Consider the following 26,091-nt stretch of genomic DNA (forward strand, 5'->3'; position numbering starts at 1 on the left):
TAAATCGAATGTTGTTGTATTGTCGAAGGCTTTCACGGCCGGAGACCGATGGTTGTTGTGGGTTTTCCGGGCTGTATTGCCGTGGTCTTGGCATTGTAGTTCCTGACGTTTCGCCAGCAGCTGTGGCTGGCATCTTCAGAGGTGTAGCACCAAAAGACAGAAATCTCTCAGTGTCACAGTGTGGACAAGATCTTGGCAGGTCATTTGTATCTACTCAGGAGGGGTGGGGTTGAGCTGAGTCATCCTGTAAGAGTTTCCCAGGGTGTGGAATGCTACTGGCGGGAGGCTTCACTGTATACTGAGGAGGTTCTTTTGCATATGGATTGGTGCTTGATGTGCTAATCTTCTCTGCAGGGCTATTGTTGGGTGTAGAGTGTTTTGTTAGCCTGGTGTTTTTCAGAACTGGAAACCATGCTCTGTTCATTCTTAAGGTTTCTTCTTTCCTGTTGAAGTTTTGCTTATGCTTGTGAATTTCAATGGCTTCCCTGTGCAGTCTGACAAAGTAGTTGGAAGTGTTGTCCAGTATTTTGGTGTCCTGGAATAAGATACTGTGCCCTGTTTGAGTTAGGCTATGTTCAGCCACTGCTGATTTTTCAGGTTGTCCAAGTCTGCAGTGTCTTTCATGTTCTTTTATTCTTGTCTGGATGCTACGCTTTGTGGTCCCGATGTAAACTTGTCCACAGCTGCAGGGTATACGGTATACTCCTGCAGAGGTGAGGGGGTCTCTACTGTCTTTTGCTGATCGTAGCATCTGTTGTATTTTTCGGGTGGGTCTGAATACTGCTTGAAGGTTATGCTTTTTCATAAGCTTTCCCATCTGATCAGTAATTCCTTTGATATATGGCAAAAACACTTTTCCTGTAGGAGACTGTTTTTCCTTGGTTGTTTGATTCATCCTGGGTTTGATTGCTCTTCGGATTTCATTTCTGGAGTAGCCATTTGCCTGAAGTGCATGGTTTAGATGATTAATTTCCTCATTGAGAAAGTGCGGCTCACATATCCGTCTTGCACGATCCACTAATGTTTTCATTATGCCTCTTTTCTGTCGGGGGTGGTGATTGGAGTTTTTGTGTAAGTACCGATCAGTGTGAGTTGGTTTCCTGTAGACCTTGTGACCTAACTGAAAGTTTGCTTTGCGGATGACCAAGGTATCCAGAAATGGGAGTTTTCCCTCGATTTCTTTCTCCATTGTGAATTGTATGTTCCGGTGGATGTTGTTGAGATGATTCAAAAACTCCATCAATTCTTCCTCCCCATGGCTCCAAATGATAAATGTATCGTCCACAAACCGGAACCATACACTAGGTTTGTGGGGTGCTGATTCTAGAGCTGTTTTTTCAAAATGTTCCATGTAGAAGTTTCCTATAACTGGGCTGAGAGGGCTCTCCATGGCCACCCCATCCATCTGTTCATAGAATTCAACAGGAAAGAAGAAACCTTAAGAATGAACAGAGCATGGTTTCCAGTTCTGAAAAACACCAGGCTAACAAAACACTCTACACCCGACAATAGCCCTGCAGAGAAGATTAGCACATCAAGCACCAATCCATATGCAAAAGAACCTCCTCAGGATACAGTGAAGCCTCCCGCCATTAGCATTCCACACCCTGGGAAACTCTTACAGGATGACTCAGCTCAACCCCACCCCTCCTGAGTAGATACAAATGACCTGCCAAGATCTTGTCCACACTGTGACACTGAGAGATCTCTGTCTTTTGGTGCTACACCTCTGAAGATGCCAGCCACAGCTGCTGGCGAAACGTCAGGAACTACAATGCCAAGACCACGGCAATACAGCCCGGAAAACCCATAACAACCATCGAATGTTGTTGTTGTTATTATAATTATTTAAGCAAATCTCAGTCTAGAAAGTTTCCTTTTTTCTCATTTTACAAAGAACCCTGTTTTTTAATAAAAAATCTGTTGTAAGGACTTAATGTTAGGAACGTTGATGTGTACAATTAATGTGATGTCCTTTTTTCTTCTCATTTTTCTAGCAAGCTTGCTGCTGAACTAATATTAAAAACACTGGATCTTATGAGCAAACTTAAGCAACAAGTTCCTAGCATGGAAGTCAGCTTTTACAAAGTTCTTCAGGTATGCTTTGTGCTTCCGTAATTGAGATAATGTGCAGTTGAATGGTGGCTTTCAGTTCTGGCAAGCTATAAATGTTTGTTGCCTTAAACATTTGAAAACATATATACCAAGTCTTAGCTTTCCCAGACCAGAGAGAACATCCTTATGAAAATCATGTAGATAAAATATGAGATGAAACACAACCCCAGTTCAGACAATGACTCCAGTTTTATGTAAAATTAAATTGAAGTAAAGATTGCTTGAATTAAAGCGTGCAGAGGTATAGCTATATCAAGACAGTATCTGGTTTTTCTAAAGTCTACCGTTAGTTCCTGTCAGGGTGGATAAAAATCGATTTTTTAAAAAAAATCAAATTTTTTTTATTTAAATCGGATTTTTTTAAATAAAATGCTTTTTGAGGAAAATATATTACCATCCAAAGGTTATTCCACCATGAAATAAAGATTAATTTTTAATTATGTAGAATAAGGCTGTATATGTTTAATTTTTTGGGTAAATAAATTCCATTAATCCATTCACAATGTCATGCTCTTCCAGAGGTTTTTGTAAGATTATTGGGCAGTTTCTCTGCCTACAAGATATTATCACAGATGCTTGGTTTTGCAGTTCTCAAAACTGAATTTGTGTCAGCTCAGCAGAGATCACATGCCTCTTCTTCACAGCAAAAATGTTATAACATGAACAGAGTTGAGAAAAAGACCTTAATCCTATTGTTCTACAAACCTATGAAGACAGAATCAACCCCTTCAGTGCTAAGTTTCAAGAAGTTCAGTGAATAGAAACAATCTTTTTCTGATTGTTTGGAGTGGAATAGATCTGCACAAGAAGAAACTAAGTGTGAGGAGGGAGGGGCAAGCAGTACAAAATGAAAGTGAAACTTTTTGAGCACAATACTGCACAAGTCTTTGGATCTTTTGTGTGTATGACCTGAGGTTTATCACATTCTTTCCTTGGGGGAAAAAACCTATAATGGCAGCAGGCCGTAAAAGAGACCCAGTTTGGGAATACTTTAATGAAGTTCCTTTACCTATCGGTAAGGCAGGCATCTACTTGCATATTAAAGTCATACCAGCAAGAATTAGTCTTTATGTAGAAAACTATGATTTAAATCAAGCCTTACTGACTAGTGATTTAAATCGTGATTTAAATCAGTTTGATTTAAATCAAATCCACCCTGGTTCCTGTGGGGTAATTTCAGTGATTTGCTACCTTTTACTTTAATTTTTGGGTGTATGGAACGACAGCTGAGCATCTCCCCACCCCTGCCAAAAAAAATGGTAGATCTGAATTTCTTAACCAATCCTGAAAACAATTCAGAATTCCCTGAATTCCAAATTGATTCTCTAATTTGGTTCAGCTATTTCTGAAAAAAATGGTAATATTCAGCCATTATTCCCTATGGGGGACTTGCTCCGGGGACTGCCTGGCAGGCTGGGGGTGGGGGTTCATTTTTCAGCCAAACTTCACCAAATTTGGAGGAAACCTACTCCTGACTATCCTCTAAAGATTCCCCACCCCCCACTTCCCGCACACGCGTGCGCGCGCGCGCACACACACACACACACACACAATTTTCAGGAATCCTATGGGCCCCTGAACAAAGTATTCCCAGCAACTCCATTGTTTTCCATGGGGAAAAAGACAAAAGCTGCTCCCAGTGCAGAAACACATTGGAGCAAGGTTTCCGCGGCCAAGGCACACTCCCAAATGCAAGCTGAGCTTATCCCAGAGAAAGCCCTCCAGAACCAAAGTGAAGCAAGGGGACCAATATTGCACCAGAGAATCACATCCATTCCACCCAAACCAAAGTGAAGCAAGGGACACTGTTTCAAGTTAGCCAACGGAAGCAAAGGAATGCCTTGTACTTGTAGCTGAGTACTGCCAAATTTGGTGAAGGTTGGTTAAAAATGCCCTCCCACCCCCCAGCCTACTAGATAGCCTCCAGATTGATTTTCCCATAGGAAACAATGGCCAAATTTTGCCAAATTAATTCTGTAAAATTTCAGGATTCTTATTTTTTTTATTTGGAATACCCAAATTTCACCGAATCAGCCAAAATTTGGGATTTTAATCCCAATTCCAAACTGAACTGCACACCCCTGTATGGAACAGCAAAGGAAGGGTGAGTAGGGGAATGTGCTAAGGCTTTAGAAAAAGTACTTGTAGCCAGTAAAATGTAGTTTTCTATCATATGTGTACATAGATGCAGTGAAAAGTAAATCATTTTATGTTTATGTGCTTGCCTTTCCTGCTGTCTTGCCTGCCTTTCTTAAAGAACTGATTATATGAACTGACAAGCAATTTATGTCTAGGACCAGCGTTTGGTTACACCTTTGGCTTTTGCTTTAACATCAGACCACAGAGAGCAAGTGCAAGCTGGACTTAGAATACTTTTTGAAGCGGCTCCACTACCAGATTTTCCTGCCATAGTGTGAGATTCTTTCACATTAATGCTTGTATTACTGTCTTCTTCAGGCACTTACTGTTGTTGCCCATTTTTGCCCCTATATTCCCCTTAAACATAGTTTATTTTTTGTCATTACTTACGATTCCTTTCTCCTTAATTCATCTTTCTTTTGTGTTTGTTTGTTCTCCAAATAGGCTTGGTGAAAGCATTGCAGCCAATAATTCTTACAGACATCAGGAAGTGGAGCATGTATCTAAAAGGAACCACATGCAGGCAACTATGACTTGCGTTAATTCACTGAAGAGTTCTGTTGTTTGCTCTCCAAATGAGGATGCTGCAACTTTCAACATTCAGGACCTGATACAGAAGCTTCAGTCTGGCATGGAGGTTAATGGCTTTTTAACATACATAACTTTTAGGATGAAAGTAGCATTTCTTCCTTGGTTTATGTAAAATGCAAAGAAGTCTGGTCCAATCTGCTAAGATCATGTTACACCAGTTTCCTAGAATTCATTGAACAAAGGAAGGCTGAAGAGAAAGATTGGAGTCAGCCATTCAGTATGAAAGTTTATCCCTCCCCTACGGCCAGGGATTTAGTCTACTTGCTGTCAAATAAATGAGGTTATGATTGTACTGCTAAACTTGTATGTTACATTCTAACGGTAAAATAGGTACAACATGCCCAGTAGGCCACCCATTTCTTGTTTGATGGATCTGACAACACATCTGAGAGAGAGCAAGAATACACACTACAGAAGCAGTAGCCCTGATGGTTAATAAAAAATGGCAGGAAAGAGGTTGGTGAGGTAACAGAATGTGAGGATCCTCAGCCCCTGAACACTTAACTGCAGAGTTGTCCTAATTGCTTGATAGATGCAAAAAGTGCATTCTTGGGTCTATATTTGTAATAAAGAATGGCCTATTAGTCTGTTTAAATATTGCAGCAAAATTTGGGCAGAATAGTGGGCCTGGTTTTTTTTCAGAAGTATCCTCTTTTTTTATTTAACATATATATATAAAGGATGAGAACCTAATACACACTTGGCTTTTCTGCTTGAAGGTAATGCTTATTTATAATATCAGTGACCTCCCATGAGTATAAACTTGTAAAGGGATGCTTCCATTGCCTTGAAACATGTTTATTATAGAGCCATCTGTATGCCAATAAGATAAAAGCTAAGTATTTGTATTTTCAATGCAATGTTTATGGTGAGCCTGGAGAACTATTTTTAGAAAATGGCAACATAATCATATGGATTCAATTAACACTTTCCTTGAACACAGTTGACCTACTGCTTTGTTAATACAGGAAAACTAACAAATGTTGGATGTCTGCCAATATAATTGGTAATTATAATTACTCCTGTCATGTTTTCATTTGTTCAAGTGGTTATAGGTTTGCCTTGACTTGCCTATTGCTGTATTTTGCTGTCTCACAGATGAAGGAATCAGTAACAGATGTGAGGATATCTGAAATAATGGATGTGTATGAGCAGAAACTATCTGCATTAGCAGTGAGTATGTAGTTAATGTGCATATTTGTTTTATGTGCATGTTCTCTGGTGTCTGAAATTATTATTCTCTGTTTTTAGTCCAAAGAAACTAGATTGCAAGACCTTTTGGAAGCAAAGGCGTTAGCTCTTGCTCAGGCTGACAGACTCATTACCCAGTATCGTTGTCAGCGAGTCCAAGCTGAGTCAGAGGTGGGTAAAGTCTGAAATAACCACATACAAATTAATTTTTCTCAGACACCAGTCCAAGATGGCTTACAGTAATTTTTAAAAACAAAGTTACAGTTCTTAGGAAAGTTTTAAATGGATTTTTCCCCATAGAAGCCAAGTCTGATTTTGTGTAACTCATGTTGCTTTCCAGTCTGGACAGCTGAGATTTTTTAAAACCTTAGGCATTAGTTTTAAAAATGGGAACTATGGATCCAGTGTATAATTTCTGAAGACTAAATACATACATAAAGTATGAGTGCGTTATGGAACTGAGCAACAAACTCTTAAGCCTCCTTTCCCTATCTTTCCAAAAGGCTAGAACCCTGGCTTCTATGTTGAAGGATGCCGAACGCAAAAATGAAGATCTTGAAGCATTATTGAAGGCGCAGCAAGTAGAATCTGAACGGGCCCAGAGTGATATTGAACAACTGTTTCAACACAATAGGAAGCTGCAAAATATAGCTGAAGAACACGAAATACTTAAAAGATCTTCTGTTGACCTTCTTCAAAAGTAAGGCATTAAACTGCTGTGAAAGATGTGTAATGTAATAATTTAGCCAATTAATACCCACCCACCAATCTGTGTTCACTAGTGTGTGTTTGTGTGTCTGTAAACACACACTTTTCCTATAACTAAAATTGGTTTGAGATACTAATATTTGCTCTATTTACCTCTGTGCACGATGGGAGCAGATGTTAGGTGCTACATCAAAACTGTCATATCTAACAAGAGGAGTCACAACTGAAAATTTAGAACACAAACTGGAGTTGTCTAAATAGTGAATGCAATAGTCTTCCAGAATAAGCAAATCTTTTACCAGATTGAATAATTAACTGAAAATCTAGGCCACGAGTGATGTGATTTTAAAAGTAAAATTAATATGCTTAAAGTAGGAGTGAGTGAATTCTATGTTTAAGATCATTACTGGCTTGCAAAATTAGGTGGCATTACTTCAGTAATTCTTCAACTCATGTTCAGTTGTAGGAGCATTTTATTTAGCATATAATAGTTTAAAATTGAATTCTTCAGACCTCTGTAATCTCTCAGGAAGCCATCTCAAACAAGTTTTTGAGAAGGCGATATAGAAGGGTTATGAATAAGTAACATGCTGTTGGTTTGATTCTTTCATATTGCTGCCACAGAATGTGGTCTTAGCACCTACACTGTGAGGGGCCATTATCGGTGTTCAAATCTGATCAGAGTTTCATTTGAGGCTTATACTGACTTAGCTGTGTTTTACCCACCTGCAAATACATATGCAAGCAAGTCCTATTTGAAACCTGTACTTTCTAATTTTGAAACTAGAAAGATTAGCACATGTTATTAAAACACTAGCTGATGAAAAAATCATATACCACTAATTCATTTTGATTATCACACTTCAAATTCTTTTAGGCATGAAAGCACTGAAAGACAATATAAAGATCTGCAGGTGACCTGTAATTCTCTTAATAAACAGCTAGAGACTATTAAAAGACAGAATGAATCTCTCAAGCAACAGAATGACAGGTAAGTTCACGTCCTACCTTTAGTAATGTTTAAAAAGTGCTACATTTTGGGGGGTAAATGAATTTTGATTCAGATTTTTTATTGTAAAGCGAATGTTTTTGAAGTGGGTGTTTTGTTGTTTGATCTTGTTCTTTCTCAGAAGCGTTCGGTGGAATAATCCTAGTAAAGAATGGAGTAGTCATGTGGTAGTAGTTTGAGTGCTGAGCTGCAGCCTGAAAGACCCAGGTTCAAATCCCTGCACATTGACAGAAATTTAGGTTAATCATTCATCCTTGGCCTAATCTACCACACAAGGGTACAGTGGAGAAAAGGAGAACCGTATGCTCTTTCATGATATCCTTGAAGAAAGCGTGGGATAAAAATGTAATAGCTGCAAGATCAGATGACTGTACAACAAAAATTAATATTAAAATGCCCCGAAGCCTATTTCGTATGTGTAGTATGATGCTTTTTAAAGCATTTTGAATTCATAGCAGTATTTAATCTGCCCCCTTTTTTTGGCTTTCTTGACCCCCACCCAGACCCTAAGGGAGAGCCAAGTTGCTAGGTTCTTTGCAGACACTCAGATCTATTCCATTATAGACTGGAGGTGATAAATGCTAATCCTTTATTTACCTTTTTAATGAAGCTGGATATGCCTGTTCTGAAAATCTGTAAATCTTTCTACAGTTCATGTTTTTAATCAATAGCCATGACAGCCAACTACCTGATATTTCATTCCACTTGAACAGAAAGCCTGTGGTCTTAAACCTAATCCTTCTTAGGAGTAAGCATGTACAAGATTGTCTTTCTCCAATACTGACTTTTCTAATTCTCATTCTGCAAAGTAATCTTTGTCATTGTCAGAAATAGAGACTAGTTTGGAGGTTTGCTGTTTTTACCTCCAAAATACGTCCTATTGCTGTGAAGTGGAAGACAGAGCCTCTTACATTTCACAGTATTTGCTTTTCTCTAACCGTTTCTTTCCCTGAAAAGCTCTGAAATTATTCTTCATCTTTTCACAGCTTTAAAAAAAGAATATTTACCTTTTATAGGCCTAACCTGAGAATACAGTCGCCTTTCTAGTCCAGGTATCCCTGTCTAGTTGTTTGTTCATCCTTGTGGTAAGAGAAGTCAGAGCCTGCTGACACTCTGCAGCACAGATCACTCGCACAATTAATCCGTGGCGTATACCCACCTACACATGGATGGACTTTCCCAGCCCTGCTTCTTGCCAGGCAGTGGCTGCCAGGATGTAGGCAGAACAACAAAATCTTTACTGGCTATGAGGGAGGAGGACAGAAGTGAGCAATGCTGCTTTAACCACTTGCTGGCTTTCTCAAATTTTAACTCCTGCTATAACACTTGAATATCCTGTGACAGGAAGATTGGGAGAGGAAAGGGGTGGTGCTTCCTGTCCTTTGGAGTCACTCCTGAGCAATTATTAGGGACACAGTTAAAGCTACAATTAGTGTTGAAACTTGTGGAAAGAAGTAAATTTTTTAATGTTCCTTTCCAATTTATTTTTCTCTTGTTCAGTTTGGGATAGAATAATTAATTTTCCAAACTATAGCCATATCTTTGGAAGTGCTATGTGTAACAATCCGCCCAATGTAACTTTGTATGTATTATTTCTGTGCACTTTCAGTTAAAACAAGATGGTACTTTATTTCATTTGTACCCCACCTTTTCCCCCAGTGGTCACCTAAAGCATTTTATATCACTCTCCTCTTCTCCATTTTATCCTCACAACAACCCTGTGGGCTGAGAGTAGCCCAAAGTCACCCAGCAAACTTCCATGGCAGAGCAGGCATTTGAATCTGGGACCCCAGATCCTAGTCCAACATTCTGACCACTACACTGTACAGTGTTCAGCATTAGAGATGTCATAAAAAGGTCAAAGAATACCATGTACGCATCATACATTCCTGATTTTTTTCTGGGTGTTTCTTTAAGTTTTTCTCTTGAGAGAATACCAAAACTACTATTTAAAACTATTAAAAACATTTAAAACTATTTTTTAAATTATCCAAATATTTAAAACAGTTTTCAAGGTTGGATTCAAGGGTTAGTAAAATGGACATTTCTGCTTAAAAGCCCTAATATCAAATCACCAGATGATCTTTTTTTCTTGTTTAAATATGTTTAAACAATATGAGGAAAATTCAGGTATATGTGCACCTCTTTGTCCTAAGGCAGCAATTCAAATCAAATTACCTCTTGCCATCCAGAGTGTGATCATCTATATTCTCAGGCTTGTTTGCACACAAATAGGAATTTAATACTTTCAAGTCCTGTAGGTATCTCAAAGTTGGACTCTTTCAGCATTTGCTGGCATACTTATCTGAGGGTGGGGGGAACGCCTAACCAATGATTTTGTCAGTGGGGAGAAAAAGAATGGCTTATTCTGCAGCGTGTTACAGTTGAATCATAAGATAAAATCTGTGGTTGTTTTATGACTGTTCAATCAACTGTACTGAAGTAAAGAAGAAACAGCAGTTTCAAGAAAGTGAAGCTGAGTTAATCAAAAAGCCATTGTGTTAGGATAGAAGTTTTAATGCTAGCTTTGATTTGCATATATTTATATTCAGAGAAGAGTGCTTTTTAAAATTTCTTGGCCCAATGATCCATTTTATTCTACATAACAACGCTGTGATAAGCAAACATTACGGTAATCTGCTGATGAATGAGGGAAACTTCACATCTCTGTTCTTTGGGAAAACTTTAAATTTTTGCCATTCAATTTTTCAGAACTGTATCTCAACTGCTGGAAACAGAAGAGCACAGAAAAGAATTGCACAAACAGCTACAAGAGAAAGATGGAAAAATATCAAGTAAGTTAGTGTTGAAGTATGCTGATACCTGTCACCTTCATCAGGATAAACCCAGACTAGAAAATGCTGCTTTTCTATTTTTTTTCTTTGAAAAGTATATAAATTTACAAAGGTGTATTGTTGTCAGGTGTGCAGGACAGCCCAGTTCCAAACATGCATAAAAACTAGCTTCTTCAAGTGTACACGTTCCCACAATTACTTTTGCTTGAGTAGTTGTAATTGCATCTCTCTTATATAAATGATGGCACCTGTTTTTATTCTAATAAGCTATACAAACCAAAGTAATTTGCTGACTTAGGTACTTGGTGAAACTTGAACAACAGCCTGTTCTTTCCCATTAGGGTCTAGGGTAAAGAATAAATATTTATTATTTGTTTTACAAAACTTATATCCTACCTTTCTACCTTCAAAAGGAATACGAGGCTGACTAAAAAATTAAAACATACACAATAAAATCACATAGTAATACCAACCAAAAAGAATCAACATATCATTAAACAATTAAAACATTAAAATATATAAAGACATAAAAACAGCAATAAAAACATTGGGCAGGATGGAGGACTCACTGAGGGAATGCCAAACAAAGCAAAAGAGTCTTCACTCACTTACAGAACTTGGCAGCAGAAGAGGACAAGTGAATCTCCCAGATAGTTCTAGAGTTTTGGTGCCATGACTGAGAAGATCTTCTCCCGGGTTGTGATCTTCCTAATTTGAGAAGATGGGAGAACTCAAAGCAGGGCCACCAAAGGTGACCATAGTGGTTGCGTAGGTTCATAAGAGAGTAGGTGATCCTTCAGGCATGTTGGACCCAAACCAACATACTGTCCTGGGTCCATTTCAGTTCAGCTTCCACCCTAGCCATGAGATGTAGATGGCGCTGGTCACCCTCACAGATGACCTTCATAGGCATCTGGATCAAGGTGGATCAACGTTGCTGGTGCTGGAACTGACGGCAGCATTTGACACGGTAGATTATGGTCTTTTGACCCACTGCCTCGCAAATGTGGGCATACGTGGGGCTGCCGTATAGTGGCTGGCCTTCTTTCTCTATGGTCGAGGACAGAGGGTGGTGCTTGGGGAGCAGATGTCACCTAGGTAGCCACTAGTATGTGGTGTTCAGGGGTGATTCTCTCCCCAGTGCTATTCAACATCTATATGTGCCCGCTTGCCCAGTTGGCCCAAATCTTTGGACTAGGTTGTCATCAGTATGCCCCTGCCCCCAGAAATTCTGGCTAGGGCTTTGAATGCTGTGACTGTGGATAAAGCAGAGTTGATTGAAGCTGAACCCTATGAAGATGGAGGTCCTGTATCTGGGTCATGGGCTGTTGGATTCAGGAACCTGGCTCCCAGCCTTAGATGGGGCGCACCTGTGTCGATAGTGAGGCGCCTGAGTGTGGCTCTGTCTGGATGCCTCCTTATTAATGGAGGCCCAGGTCTTGTTGGTTACTAGATCGGCATTTTTCTATCTCTGACAATCAGGCAGCTTGCTCCCTACCTCTCTGCCTATGACCTAACTACAGTGATTCTTGCAAGGGTCACCTCCAGATTGGACTACCACAACTCACTCAACGCAGGGCTGCCCTTAGGATTGACCTGGGAAGTGTAACTGTTCTAGAATGTGGAACTCTGTTTAGGACACATTTGACCTGTATTGTGCCAGCTGCACTGGCTCCAGTTGAATTCCAAGTCAAGTTCAAGGTATTGATGTTAACCTTTAAGGCCCTTAGTGGACTCAGACCTGCATATCTACGGGACTGTCTCTCCCTGTACGTTCCCCAGAGGATGTTATGCTCTGCAGACAAACATTTGTTGGTGGTCCCTGGCCCCAAGGATGTTTGTCTGGCCTTGATCAGGGCCATAACCTTCTTGGCTCTGGCTCCGGCCTGGTGGAACACTCTCCCCAGCTGAGATCCAGGCCTTGCAGGACTTATTACAGTTCTACCAGGCCTGCAAAACAGAGATGTTCAGCCAGGCCTATGAAAATGGTTGAAGAGCTGGTGAACTGTCCTGCTGGTCCCTTGCCTGGTCTGCTTCACTTCCAAAGCCTAACTGAGATCTGTAGTGCCTACCCATGGTGATATGTACTGAAGTTACCACCCTGCCACATTTTAGAGATCCTTGTTGGACTGTGTTTTACTGTTTTATATCCAGAGGAGTTAGCTGTGTTAGTCTGTAGTAGCAAAACCGAAAACAGTCCAGTAGCACCTTTAAGACTAACCAACTTTACTGTAGCATAATCTTTCGAGAATCACAGTTCTCTTCGTCAGATGCATGGAGGGTAAGGAGAAACTGGTCAGATATATAGGTGGAGAGGGGAGAGGGGAGTAGATGCAATCAGTAGCTTCTGATAATGGGAACAGTTGGCTTCTGATAATATAAAAGAAATTAAATTTACAGACTGTGAAATAAACATTCTTAACATTAGATAGATTATATACCACACTGAAGGACATTGCAAGAACCAATAAGGACTACAATGGAAGGTGTTGAAAATGTCAATTTACAAATGCAAATGTTCTATCATATGTGATGGACATGTAAGAAGGTGAGAAGATATTGGATAAAAATTCATGAAGAGACGCAACAGATATTAAAGCAGATATTGTCGAAGGCTTTCACGGCCGGAGAATGATGGTTGTTGTGGATTCTCCGGGCTGTATATCCGTGGTCTTGGCATTGTAGTTCCTGATGTTTCGCCAGCAGCTGTGACTGGCATCTTCAGAGGTGTAGCACCAAAAGACAGAGATCTCTCAGTGTTACAATGACATTTTCTTTTGTCCGTAAATTTTTCTATTGGTTAATAGAGACACTTTCTCCAAAAATTTGCATCCATTTTATCATACAGTTTTTAACTTGTTCTGATTCTGTGGCATATTGCAATAAATTTTATATATTTTTCCTAATAGGTGTTCTGAATCTCCAGTGATTAATTGTTCAAATGCTGTTTTTCACTTAACTGGCCACCTTTTATGGATAATTGTTCATTGAATTTGGACACCATTTGATAACACATCAACCATAGGATATTTTTTCTTGAGCATGAATTTCTTACCATGATTTTATATTTCCTTACTTGTCTATCACATATTCATAATTTACATGATCTATTTTATTTCTTGTAGTAGCATCATAATAGGCATCTATTGGTGATATCAAGGGAGGCTTGGGTAATTTTTTTAAAGGTTTGGCACTGTCCTATCTGTGCCTACTCAGATATATGTCCTATTTAGTGGGGCATATTTCCAGGTAAGGATGCATAGGACTGAAACCCTAATCACGTCACATCTCAGACAGGGCCTCAGATAATTACCTCAGTCTTCTGCAGGCTCGTATGTGAGTAGATGATCATAACCTCCAACTGAATTTCCTCTGAATCTTCAGTTATAATCTTCATGTACAGATTTGAGATCATGTGCCAGTACTTACTTTATCTGGCCTAAGCCTCTCATCATGACCCAAGAAGCACCGGTTAGTACAGCTCAGGTGGGCAGCAGCACTATAGAAGCCAATTTAAGAAAAACAGTTTCTGTTGTATGTTTAGAATAGTTATGCTTTTAAAAGTGAGGCTTTTAAAACAATGAAGTAGCACTTTTCTATTTTAATAGAATAAATGCATACTCAGAGAAAGCTTGTTTCTTAAATTGGTCCTTTGAGATTAAATGTCTCCACCAGTTTCTGCAGCAAACGTGTTTTTGGTTATGGGGCAAACACTGAAGACAAGAGTTACCAGTGTTCAGTAGATGGCAGTGCTGTGTAACTCATTTAACTGTAACTGATGCAATATCTGACTAAAAACACCGTGTTTTCTTCTTACTAATTCTTCAAAAGGTTTGCAACAAAAGGTAAAAGTTCAGGAAGAAAAACTGAAAGCAAGGGAGAAGGAAAAAACTGATATGGAAGAGACCATTGACATCCTTAGAAAAGAATTAAGTAAAACAGAACAAGCAAGAAAGGAACTGAGTATAAAGGTAAGCGAAGCTCATGCCAATATAGTACATTTCTGAAAGGGCTGAGGAATTAAACAGGGTTGTTTATTGCTAATAATAAATGGGAAAGGTGAAGTCTTAAGTTTTCCCAAGCCCTTTGTCCAGTCCCAGTCAGAAATCCAGTGGCTTTGTGTTGGATGTGTGAACAAAATAATCCTGGGGTTTTCACCTGCAACTTCACCTGACCCTGAGAAACTTGATTCCCCAAGTTGGAGAACCCATTTGGGGATGCATTTAGCCATGTGGATTGGGTGTGCGCCCCCTTTTTGTCAGCACAGCTGTGTGGATGAAAGAGGCAGGAAGGGGGATTTCTGTTCCCTTTCCACTCTACACTGCAGCACCCCCAACTTGCATAAGTCCACATATATGCCACAACTCTGGGAATTATGTTTCCAGGGTTAAATGGAGCTGCTTGGGTAGGAATAATGGGGAAGATCAGCAACAATCAGTACTTTCTTCTGATGGATTGTGGGATGTTTTAAACCACACTGCTCAGAATGCACCCAAGTGCAGTAATTGTGCATCTTTCCTGTCTGTTGATTACATCTGGTGATGGCACTGGCTTTTTCTGTCCTGTCTCCCAGTTACAAGCTCTTAGCCACTTCTATGGAGTTATGGTTTGCCCACTTCATGGGAAAGAGGACCAATTATTAACATGCAAAACAAGTGTGTATTACCATTTTTTGTTTGGAGGGACAATAATAAAGCTTTGCATATTAATGCTACCTTACTTTTAAAAACTTATTGTAATAAATCCTATTATTCCCAGGACAAATGCCAAAAATCTTTACTTTGGCTATTATATTCATTTATGCATGCACTGTATCCTATACTTCTGAAACCATCCTACACTCAGCTGTGACCCCTCTGTTTGACAAGTATTTCTTCTTTCTGTGTCTTGCCTTTATCTCTGCTTGCCCAAGTTCTGCCCTTCTTGCAAACTGCATACTTCTCCCTTAGCTTACTCAATAGCCATGGTCTTAGGAGATGGAATTGCCATTCCTCCAAGCATTTTTTCCAGGAATGTTGGGTGATTTAGGGATGTATGCATTTTTATTCTTCATCTTATCCATGGAATCTTTTTTCAAAAAAATTGTATACAGTCTGCCAAGCATGGTCTACTACATTGTAATCTGAAGCACTGTATTGTTCACATAAAGCATGATTTGTGGATGAGCTAAATTAAGTACATAAGTCAACATGTTTTTAGTCCTGCCCAGGTTGCTAGATGATGGGCAAATATATATACTGGAGACAAATGATGAAATAATAAATAATATGTACCTTAGGCATCTTCCTTGGAAGTTCAGAAGACACAACTGGAAGGACGATTGGAAGAAAAGGAGGCCTTAGTCAAACTCCAGCAAGAAGAGCTGAATAAACATTCTCATATGATAGCCATGATACACAGTTTAAGTGGTGGTAAACTAAGTGCAGAGGCTGTCAACCTCAGTTTATAAAACCTGATTATTTAGTACTATATTTCATCCCAAAAGCCAAATAATGTAAGTCTTCAGTATTATGTAAAAGAAATTCTATTTTTGGTCAGTCTTGAAAATTACTACTATTGTAGTGCAGATTGTGCCTTTTTACAAAATACAGGACAGCTTCTTTGTTGTTGACACTAGTATCCACCTGTATCAGCTATAGTGGGGACCTCATCTTCCTGGCTTGATAAGCAGTTTCGTATTTTGAAAAGTAGCAGATCTTTTTGGTGCGCATCCTGTCAGTCATAATGGGACTTGTGTTGGGATAAATGATGACCCGCTTTTAGGCTGACTTTTACAAGTATGGGTTTTTAAATATAGTTTTAAATGCTGTGGATATAGTAATGTGTACAGTAGAATTTGGCCACCTGAAGGAAAAATATACCAAACTGCATGATACCGAGATACGAATTTTTAAATATTGTACAGATATTAAATCACTACACTATGTATTACATTAATTGAGCCATTAGAAGTGTCCTAGCATATTAAGCTGTTAATGTCTAAAGTCAGAAACCAGAAAAATACATATGTATAGTTGGCTTATTATTTTTATTTCCATGTTATATACTGTTTTTCATTTTAGCTATCTGAAAATATCTCTCTTATCTGGAGCTGTCAGTGCTGCCATTTCTTTATTGTGTCAAGCTTCATATAGTCACTTTTGAATTTTCATTATATAATTGTATTTCCCACACTTAAATGTAGAGATAATTTATACACTTTTAACCACTGAATATTTAATAAACCACCTCTGAATATTAGAGTAATGAACTTTAAATGTATGTTCTCAAAGTTAACTTTGACTATAAAGGCAAAAGCATGCATTTATTTAAAGTACAATATCCCTGTATTCCCATGTGTATTTTATTTCTTTTAAAAAATCTGTCAGTGTTTGGAGACACTAAAATTTTGAAGCTCTCTTAATCCTAATTTCACTTATTACGCTGATGTTAAGATACAACATCAATAAATACCTTAGCTTTCCCTTTAGTTCCTATGTCTTAATCTTTTGCTTTAGCGATTTGGGCTTAAATTGGTTACATTTTACAAAACTTCCAACTTCTGCTCAGTAGTAGCAGTTTTTAATGAAACTGTTTTTAATCAAGCCAGTTTTTAATGAAATACTAGCTTTTAACTTTTTAATGAAATAGTTATTCATAGATGACTCTTCATAATTTTTTTCTAGATATCGTTTGTCTCTGTGAAGGGAAATAAAAAAAATTGATTCCACATTTGTGTGTTAACGTATTTTATACAGCACAGGGGCTTGGATCACAAATTCACCTACTTGTCTTTAAAAAGAAATTACCTCACTTAAGTGTACTGTACTGATAATAAACCAAGCTTTGTTTAAACAGGCTCAGAAAAGTTGTTTTCTATAGCTACAGGGCCTACAGTGAGAATGTGTCTGTGCACTTCAGATGAGGGGGGTGATTCACATGATTTAAAAAACCCACTGCTCAATTTTTTAAAAGCCCTGAATTTGAAAACATGTTAGAAAGAAGTTTGTGTGTGAGTGAGAGTGAGAGAGAGAGTTGTTTGCATCAAGATCAGAGCTGTAAGTAACTGCTCTGCCTCTCTCCCCCAGCCTTTGGGAAATCCTACAGCCGGCATGCTGGCTGAAAAGGGGTGCATGTGTCATCATCTCCCCTTCTAGAACCTGCCATCTTGTTCTCTGTTTGCTATCATCAGGCAGCCATGTTGAGCAGCAACACCAGCTGCTGCGAAAAGTAACCCTCTGAAAGTGGACCAGCTAACCCAGTGCATCAATTTGTCTTGGAGTAGTTCTGTTTACCCTCACACCATTATTGAGCCACTGCTGAGGCAATGTATTTTGGTTGTCTGCATACTAGGGTATCATAGAGTTTTGTCTTTCCACTGGAGACTAAGGGAGCAGTCTGATTGTGGAGAGTGTTTGCTTTTATGTGATAATGTCTTAAAGTGTTTGGGGGGATGGGGTATTCCTTTGTTTTTGTTTTGATAGGTTTCTGGCACACTTGAGCTTATTGGCTAAGGAATTATTACAGTTCTGCACAGGTTTGGAATTATTATTTTAATAAGGTGGGCTAAGTGACATGGTTACTTGGCATGGTTAGTGCCTGTCTAATATCTATCACAGATCGCAATATACCCTTCACTTTGACTTTGTTGTAAAATGCCGTGTTGTAATGCTCTATACATAAGTCTCCCATCTAAGTTAACTAGGAGGCTCCAATTAGTGCAAAATGCTGCAGCTTGACTGTTAGCAGGAGCGAGCAAGAGCATGAACATCACTCCCATCCTACATTCGCTCCATTGGCTACCCATCAGTTACTGTGCTCAGTTCAAGGTATTTGTTATTACAGACAAAGTTCTTTACAGCTTTGGTCCAGCATACCTACGGGACCACCTCCCTCCCTATGCTCCTCCACAGCAGCTTCACTCATTTGAACAGGGTCTCCTGCAGGTGCCAGGCTGCACACAGGTGAAGTCAGCAGCAGCTTTCTCTGTGGTGGCCCTGTCCTGTGGAATGACCTGCCTGAGGAAGTCAGAAGAGCTCCCACTCACCTGGCTTTTTGTAAACGATGCAAAACTGAACTATTCAAAAAGGCTTTTTACTCGAATGCAAGGGCTGTATTGTAGGGATGGGGTCTCAGATACTTCGCTAATGAGTTAGGGACCATAGACTCCATCACTATATTGCATTACATATTATCTGCTGCTTTAAATATGTTCTATGTACCACCAGTGCTCCATGTTGTCTAACGTTAGTCCTAGAATTGATTAAGTTCTGCTTCAGTATTTTTTTCTACTCTGTATTGGATTCTTGCTAATACTATGTCTTTTAAACTTGTATCTATTTACCCTATGGTATTGTTTATGAAATGTCCTTGATACTGTATTGAAATGTCCTTGATACTGATTGTACTAATCTCATACTGTGTAATCCGCCTTGAGTCTCAGTGAGAAAGGTGTACTATAAATGACATAAATAGATAAATAGATAAATAAATACGTTACATGATAGGCTGATAGAGGATAAGGTGGTCTTGTCTTGCTTGTCCAGCTGAGGATTGAAATAATGGGGCTTGAAAGTGCTAATCATGGGCAGTGGTAGAGCGCCTGCTTTGCATTCAGGATCCCAAATTCAATCCTTGGCATTACCACTTAAAAGGATCTCATGTAATTGGTGCTGAAAAAGAGCTTTCTCTGTCTGAGACCTCAGAAAACCCATCTGATTCACAGTAAACAGCACTGAACTACATGGTTTGTCTGTATGAGCTAGCTCTGTGTCTCTATCTGCTGATGTTAGAGAATTTCTTAATTAATTAACTTTTCTTTTAAACAAACATCCATTCCCAATTAAATAACAATTCAAACCAATGATGACAAATTTTAGAGACGTAGCTGTGTTGGGCTGTGATTGCCAAAATGAGAATTTTATGGCAACTTAAATTTACTTTTGCATAAGCTTTCTGTGGAAGTGGGTTCTGGTTCACAAAAGCTTAGTGCATTATGAAGGTGACACAAGACATTGTCCAAACTAAAAAGAAGCTCAAGCTGTTTTCTCCTAACATCACCAGTTTACTAGGAATAGTCACCACGTTGAATCTTTTTTTCCAGTATCATCTCCATACCTATTGTATCATAATGCAAACAATATTTCTGCAAAAAAAATGAATATTTTGAAGCTCTTTGCCTGTTGATGTTCACTGATTTTTTTTTAGTGTTTTACTCTTAAGTGTTGCCAGCACCATTTGCTGCTGTTTCAGTACCTCCAGAGATTCAAATGCCAGGCTGGGTGATTTTCATCTGAATTTTTTTTCTGATTTACCAGAAATCACTAATACTGTAGAATACTTAGTTGCTATATTAAATGCTGCAGAACAATTGCAGTTGAATTAAATCTTCCTTCTCCCAAATCTGTCCTAATTGCCCCCGAACAGTCAGCAGCCTTTGGCACTGCCTTAAGGCAGCTGCCTACAGGGTATCTGGCAGTTAACATGCAGTTCTGCCAACTGCTTGGAAGAGAGAACAGAGTCAGAGTGGTTCTTGACAGGTGCCTGGAGCCAGGCTGATCTCCATTCTACCAGATTATGACAGCTAAGAGGAATTCTGATGGGGAATAGGTTCACGGACTTTGCTTGAGAAGCAGGAAATCTGACAATGCTATACATGTTGTGATACATGGACTAAAGCTGCCATGGGCTCATGGACCCTGACCATATTGAACAAGCTTAATCTAATAAAAGTTGGAGACTTGAAAAATATGAAGATTCTCACTATATTGCAGTTGCCATTATATCACTGGTACCAGCGACCTTAACTTTTCTACTGCAGGTGTGTCCCATTGATTTCAGTGCAATTTACTTACAAGTACATTAAGATATGCTTTGGTAAAACACCAAAAGAATCTTGATATAGCCATAAATATAATCATATCAAGCTTGTTCATTTTGGAGTGTTAGCAGGAGCCTATGGATGTTGGCAAGTTACAGAATGAATGTAAATGAATATAAAGCAGATGCAAATTGCCTGCAGCATGTTCTATAGAATTCAAAACCAGAAAAATTGAAAGTACCTAGTTCATCAGTTCCACCTTTGACTTTCACAATTTGGATAAAAAGAATTTCAGATGAACCTTAAACTTCAATAGATAAGGGCTTCTCTAAAGGTCAACTCAGATAAGATACTGGAAAATATATGATGTATCTCTAGTACAGTTTTAAGAAAAGTAGTAGCTATACAGACCACCTAATCCACATGCAGGGAGAGGGAGTTCAGTTGTCTCATCTAATAATTTTCTTAGAATGATTATTTGCTTTCTTAACAAATTTGTGCAGTCAGCATGTTTTCCCTAGCAGGGCAAATGCCAAGACTATTTGAGACTTGAAAAATGGTATAGAGAAAATGTTTTATCCCTGTCCAAATTGAAGACACTATTTAGCAATTTAAAAATACTTGCTGGAGATTGTTTCAGGTGGGTAGCCATGTTGGGCTGTAGTAGAAGAGCAAGATTTGGGTCCAGTAACGCCTTAAAGACCAACTAAATCAATCATAACAGGCTGATTCTGTTAAAGAAATCTTTACTTGGTTCTTCGAACCTGGATAACAGCTGTCTAGTCTCAAACATTCCGCTCTTGGAGAAGAGCTCTGTTACAGTTGCAGGATTCCTTGGTATTGATTATCTGACAATACTGTACATGATGTGATACGTGGACTAAAGTTGCCATGGGCTCATGGCATATGAATCATATTGAACAATCTTAATCTAGTAGTCACATTGAACAAGCTTAATCTAATAAAAGTTTGAGACTTGAAAAATGTGACAATCTCTTTTCAGACCCAGTTTTAGAAAAGAGGCCTTGATAGGCAACCTTCACTGATGTTTAGACAGCTAGTGCATCACTGTTGATTTTGCTAGAACTTCAGTAGCAGCTTTTTATACCCTTCTGGGCTGGCTTGCTTTTATGGATCTCAGGAGCACCAGTTTACATTTGTGCTGTTTTTTCCAGAAAGGTGGGCCCCCAGAAAGTGGTGCCCTTGAATAGAAGAAGGGGGCGAAATCTCGCTAAGTGCATCCATCATTAGAGTTGGTGGTAGGAGCTATAATTCAAATACTAAATACCAACAGAACTAACAGCCAGTTTGGTGTAGTGGTTAAGAGCAATGGGACTCTAATCTGGAGAACTAGGTATGATTCCCATCTCTGCTTGAAGCCAGCTAGGTGACCTTGGGTCAGTCACAGCTCTCCGGAGCTCTCGCAGCCCCACCCACCTCACAGGGTGATTGTGGAGATGATAATAACATACTTTGTAAACTGCTCTGAGTGGGTGTTAAGTTGTCCTGAAGGGCGGTATATAAATCGAATGCTATTATCATGATTATACTGCCTGGGGCTTTCTGCTGAGTTGGTAACAGTACCAGGGTATTTTAGGGAACTACTAAAAAGATTGTCACATGGCTTGCTAGCCACATGCTATGAAAACTTCTAGTAAGTAGTGCAATAAAAAACAGATGCTATTTTAATCTAGGACTGATGGTACTATCATTTGAAAATATGCTGTTATCTTTTTGATGTATTTTGCAAGTTTCCACAAATTAAGACATGATCTTTGAAAATGTTCCTCATTTGCCCCAGACTGCCATTGTGTTCTGCCAGGATTTCCTTCATAGCAGAATAACCACTCGGGAATTATATGTACTTAATATTAGTCTTTCTAAAAGAGGGTAAAGCAGCATGTGGATACAGAAGGACTTCAAAGTAATGGCCGCTGTAATGCATTTTGGGGCTCCTGCTCTGCACTATGTGATTAGAAACTAATTTTGCCACCAGGCAGCTGTTGAGTATTACTGTAAAATATTTGATCATATTGTTTACATTAGTATTCATGGTTTACATTTCAACTGTCTTCTAAGAGTGCCAAAAAGTTCTGACATCTGAAAGGAAATATAAGGCCCTAGCAATTCTAGTCTTAAAAGGCTTATATGATAAGCTCTGAAAAAGAACACTTATCTACTTACACTGGATTCTAGTCTCATCACTGAAAGAAGGCAAGGGTCATTTGTTTCAAGTGTCTTTGTTGTGTCTCACTCCATTGCTTGGGGACACAGCTTAGGAATACATTTTAATCTATTTTTAGCTGGTACTCATCAATTGAAATCTAGGTTGTAGTAGCGCCCTCTCTCCCAATCTTATGCATGAGAGTTGCCTTTATTACAAATACTGCTTATTTCTAAACCACTTCATGCAACTGATGGAGTGGGCTCTAATCCCCAACACTTTATGGCACAATAAATTTGTTGTTGACTTATTCATGGCATTTTTAAAAACACGACTTGCAACAATAATAGAAATTAACTTAAAATACAACATAGAACATAATAAAAATCTACATGAAAGAAAGAACCAGGCAATAAATAAATAATCAGCATTATATAACCCAGAAAGCCAGCTATTTGAAAGCTCGTAACCTGGAAATCTAGTTGGTCTCTAAGGTAGACCTGAATCTTGCTCGCCCTCAGAATTAGCATTGTTAAAGTAAAAGCCTGTCAAAGAAAAATTGCTCATTTAGAAGGGAAAAAAGAATGAGGCAAAATATATTTTGATAACATTCCTTAAGTGCCACCATTAAGAAAGCCCTGTCATATGTCACCACCCCCTGATAGCACAGCCTCTCCAGCTGACTAAAGTGTACCACCAGAGAGAGCTGTCCTTGAAGTACCCCAGTTTACAGCTTTAAAGTTGAAATCAGCTATTTAAATTTGGTCCAGAAACAAATTAGCAGCCACTGAAGTTTAGTCAAAGTTAAAGAAAAATGATTGATTCTTATTTCTTTTTCAGTAAGATTGGCATGACCTCTTGGGCAAAAGATATTTTTATCAAAGCTGTTCAGTCTTAGCTTTATAAAACTTTTGAAAAAGTATAATCCAAGCTAGGTAGAAATTATTATACAACCAACTTCTAGTTGTAGCCTTTTTTTCATTTCTTCCAGTGCTAAGTCTCTGACACTTGCTGCTCTTTTTATTTAAAAGCACATAGAGGAAATGGCTAAGAACAGGAAAATTGCTGATCCAAATCGGTATCTTGTTAGTTTGTGGTTCGGCCTGGCCCCTGTTTTGTCACTGAATTTTAGTGGCAATTCACTTCCACTTTTAAATGCACAAATAATTGTTCTTTGACTTTGGTATTTCAAAAGCAGCTAACCACATGGTACACTTAGGCAGTATTCAAGAGATGCAAGTCTAAGGACTGAATACAGCGCAAGGATTACATGAAGCCCACACAAAGTTTGTTTGTTTGTTTATATCATTTATATTCCGCCTTTCTCACTGAGACAGAAGGTGGATTACATAGTGTGGGACAAGGGCAAGCATTTCTATACAGTGTCAAGAACATTTCCATAAACTGTCATGGGGTAATTGAATATAAGTTTACAAAGACATAGTATTAGCAAGGATCCAGTATGGGGTTGAGGAATTGCTGAAACAGAACATAATCAATTCTAGGACTTACATTAAACAACATAAAGCACAGGTAATATAGAGAAGTACATATTTAAAACAACAGATAATGTGTAAGGCAACATAATGGTGAACTCTATGGTTTCTAACTCGTTAGCGAAACATCTGGGACCCCTTTCCTACAATACCGCCCTTTTAGCTGAGAAAAGGGCCTTTTTGAATAATTCAGTTTTGCATTGTTTGCGGAAAGCCAGGAGCGTGGGGGCTTTCCTGACCTCCTCAGGCAGGCCATTCCATAGGGTAGGGGCCACCACAGAGAAAGCCCATGTATGGGCTGCTGTTGATTTCGCCCATGTACAGGCTGGCACGTGCAAGAGACCCTGTTCAGATGAGTGAAGCTGCTGTGGAGGGACATAAGGAGGGAGGCGGTCCCATAGGTATGCTGGACCAAGGCCGTGAAGAGCTTTGTATGTAATAACCAATACCTTGAACTGAGCACAGTAACTGATAGGTAGCCAATGGAGTGACTGTAGGATGGGAGTGATGTTCAAGCTCCTGCTCGTTCCTAATAATAGTTGAGCCGTAGCATTTTGCACCAATTGGAGCCTCCTAGTTAGCTTAGACGGGAAACCAATGTATAATGCATTACAATAGTCAAGTTTTGATGTTACTGTAGGATATGGATCCAGGTGGCTAGGTCAAGCGTGTCTAGATAAGCCATTTTCCATGCTAGAGTGAGATTGTAGTAAGCATTTTTTGCAGCTGCCTTAACTTGTTTTTCTAGTAGTAGCGCTGGGTCCAGTATAACCCCTAGGCTCTTAACTGAGTCTGCAAGGGTCAAACGAACTCCATTGAAAGTGGGGAGTACAATGTCCTTCAAGATCTCTGACTTCCCAACAAGCATCACTTCAGTCTTGTCTGGGTTCAATTTTAATTTGTTATTTTTCAGCCATTTCACTACGGCTGTCAGGCAGCGATCTAAGATTCCTACAGAATTTTGTGGGAACCTGGATAGCAAGATATAGAGTTGGGTATCATCTGCATATTGATGACATCCCACTCCATAGCTGTGAATGAGTTCTCCTAAAGGTTTTATGTAGTGGTTGAATAACATGGGAGATAAGATTGTGCTATGCGGGACCTCACAAGGTAGTTCCCATTCTGGAGATAGCTGATCTCTGACAGCAACCCTTTGAGTCTTTTCCATGAGAAATGATTTAAACCAGTCCAGGGCACATCCTTTGATGCCCACTTCTGTTTCTAAATGCCTCAGCAGGATGGCATGGTCTACTGTGTCAAAGGCTGCAGACAGATCCAGGAGGAGCAATAAGGAGGCATGGCTTGTCTATATTCAGATGGAAATCATCCACTAACACTACTAGTGCTGTCTCTGTCCCATGCCCTGGTCTGAATCCAGACGGGAAAGAGTCTAGAGCACTGGAGTTTTCTAGAGAAGATCTGGAGTTGGTCAGCTGCTGCTTTCTCAATCACTTTGCCCAGAAAGGGCAGATTAGAGACTGGATGATAATTGGCCACATCAGTTTTGTCTAGAGATGGTTTTTTAATTAGGGGATGGATAACTGCCTGTTTAAGTGGCCGGGGGAAGGTGCCCTGAGTTAGTGATTGATTTACAATAGATCTCAGTGGTACACTTGTGTGATCTTTACTTGATTTTAACAGCCAAGATGGGCAAGGATCAAGCATACAAGTAGTGGCTTTCATAAATGCCAGGATCCTGTTAAGGTCTGTCATTGTAATTGGTTCAAAGCCGTCCAAATATAGGCCAGATGGTGTATTAAGCATTTCTTCTACCTCGTTTGTATTGCAGCTAGCATCTAGATCAGAACGTATTTGTGCTATTTTATCAGCAAAAAACTTAGCAAAGGCCTCACAGCTAATTGTCTGTTCTTGGGTCAGTAAAGATTTAGATTTAGGGGTTAGAAGGTGTCTGGACACCCTGAACAATTGGGACAGTCGAGAACTAGCCGACGCAATGGTTGCCAAGAAGTAACGTTTCTTTGCTGCTTTCATTTCCGCTTCATAGATCCTCCAGTGTGTTCTGTAGCAAGTTCTATTAGTTTCTGTGCGTGTTTGTCGCCAGCATCTTTCTAGACGTCTTC

The 26,091-nt window shown here is 39.2% G+C and overlaps 1 protein-coding gene across 1 annotated transcript in view; it reads left to right on the forward strand.

Annotated features, from left to right (window-relative positions):
- Positions 1–17,361, forward strand: part of CIP2A (cellular inhibitor of PP2A) — a 33,108-nt gene extending 15,747 nt beyond the window's left edge. The window contains exons 12-21 of the mRNA XM_054974848.1: positions 1,998–2,097; positions 4,410–4,528; positions 4,699–4,891; positions 5,944–6,018; positions 6,097–6,207; positions 6,540–6,736; positions 7,622–7,735; positions 10,466–10,548; positions 14,380–14,519; positions 15,827–17,361. Coding sequence (XP_054830823.1) covers positions 1,998–2,097; positions 4,410–4,528; positions 4,699–4,891; positions 5,944–6,018; positions 6,097–6,207; positions 6,540–6,736; positions 7,622–7,735; positions 10,466–10,548; positions 14,380–14,519; positions 15,827–15,997 — 1,303 coding nt within the window. The 3' untranslated portion in view covers positions 15,998–17,361. The remainder of the gene's footprint in view (positions 1–1,997; positions 2,098–4,409; positions 4,529–4,698; positions 4,892–5,943; positions 6,019–6,096; positions 6,208–6,539; positions 6,737–7,621; positions 7,736–10,465; positions 10,549–14,379; positions 14,520–15,826) is intronic.
- The last annotated feature ends 8,730 nt before the right edge of the window (positions 17,362–26,091 follow it).

This window comes from Eublepharis macularius, chromosome 3 (assembly GCF_028583425.1).
Source record: "Eublepharis macularius isolate TG4126 chromosome 3, MPM_Emac_v1.0, whole genome shotgun sequence".
Taxonomy (NCBI): domain Eukaryota; kingdom Metazoa; phylum Chordata; class Lepidosauria; order Squamata; family Eublepharidae; genus Eublepharis; species Eublepharis macularius.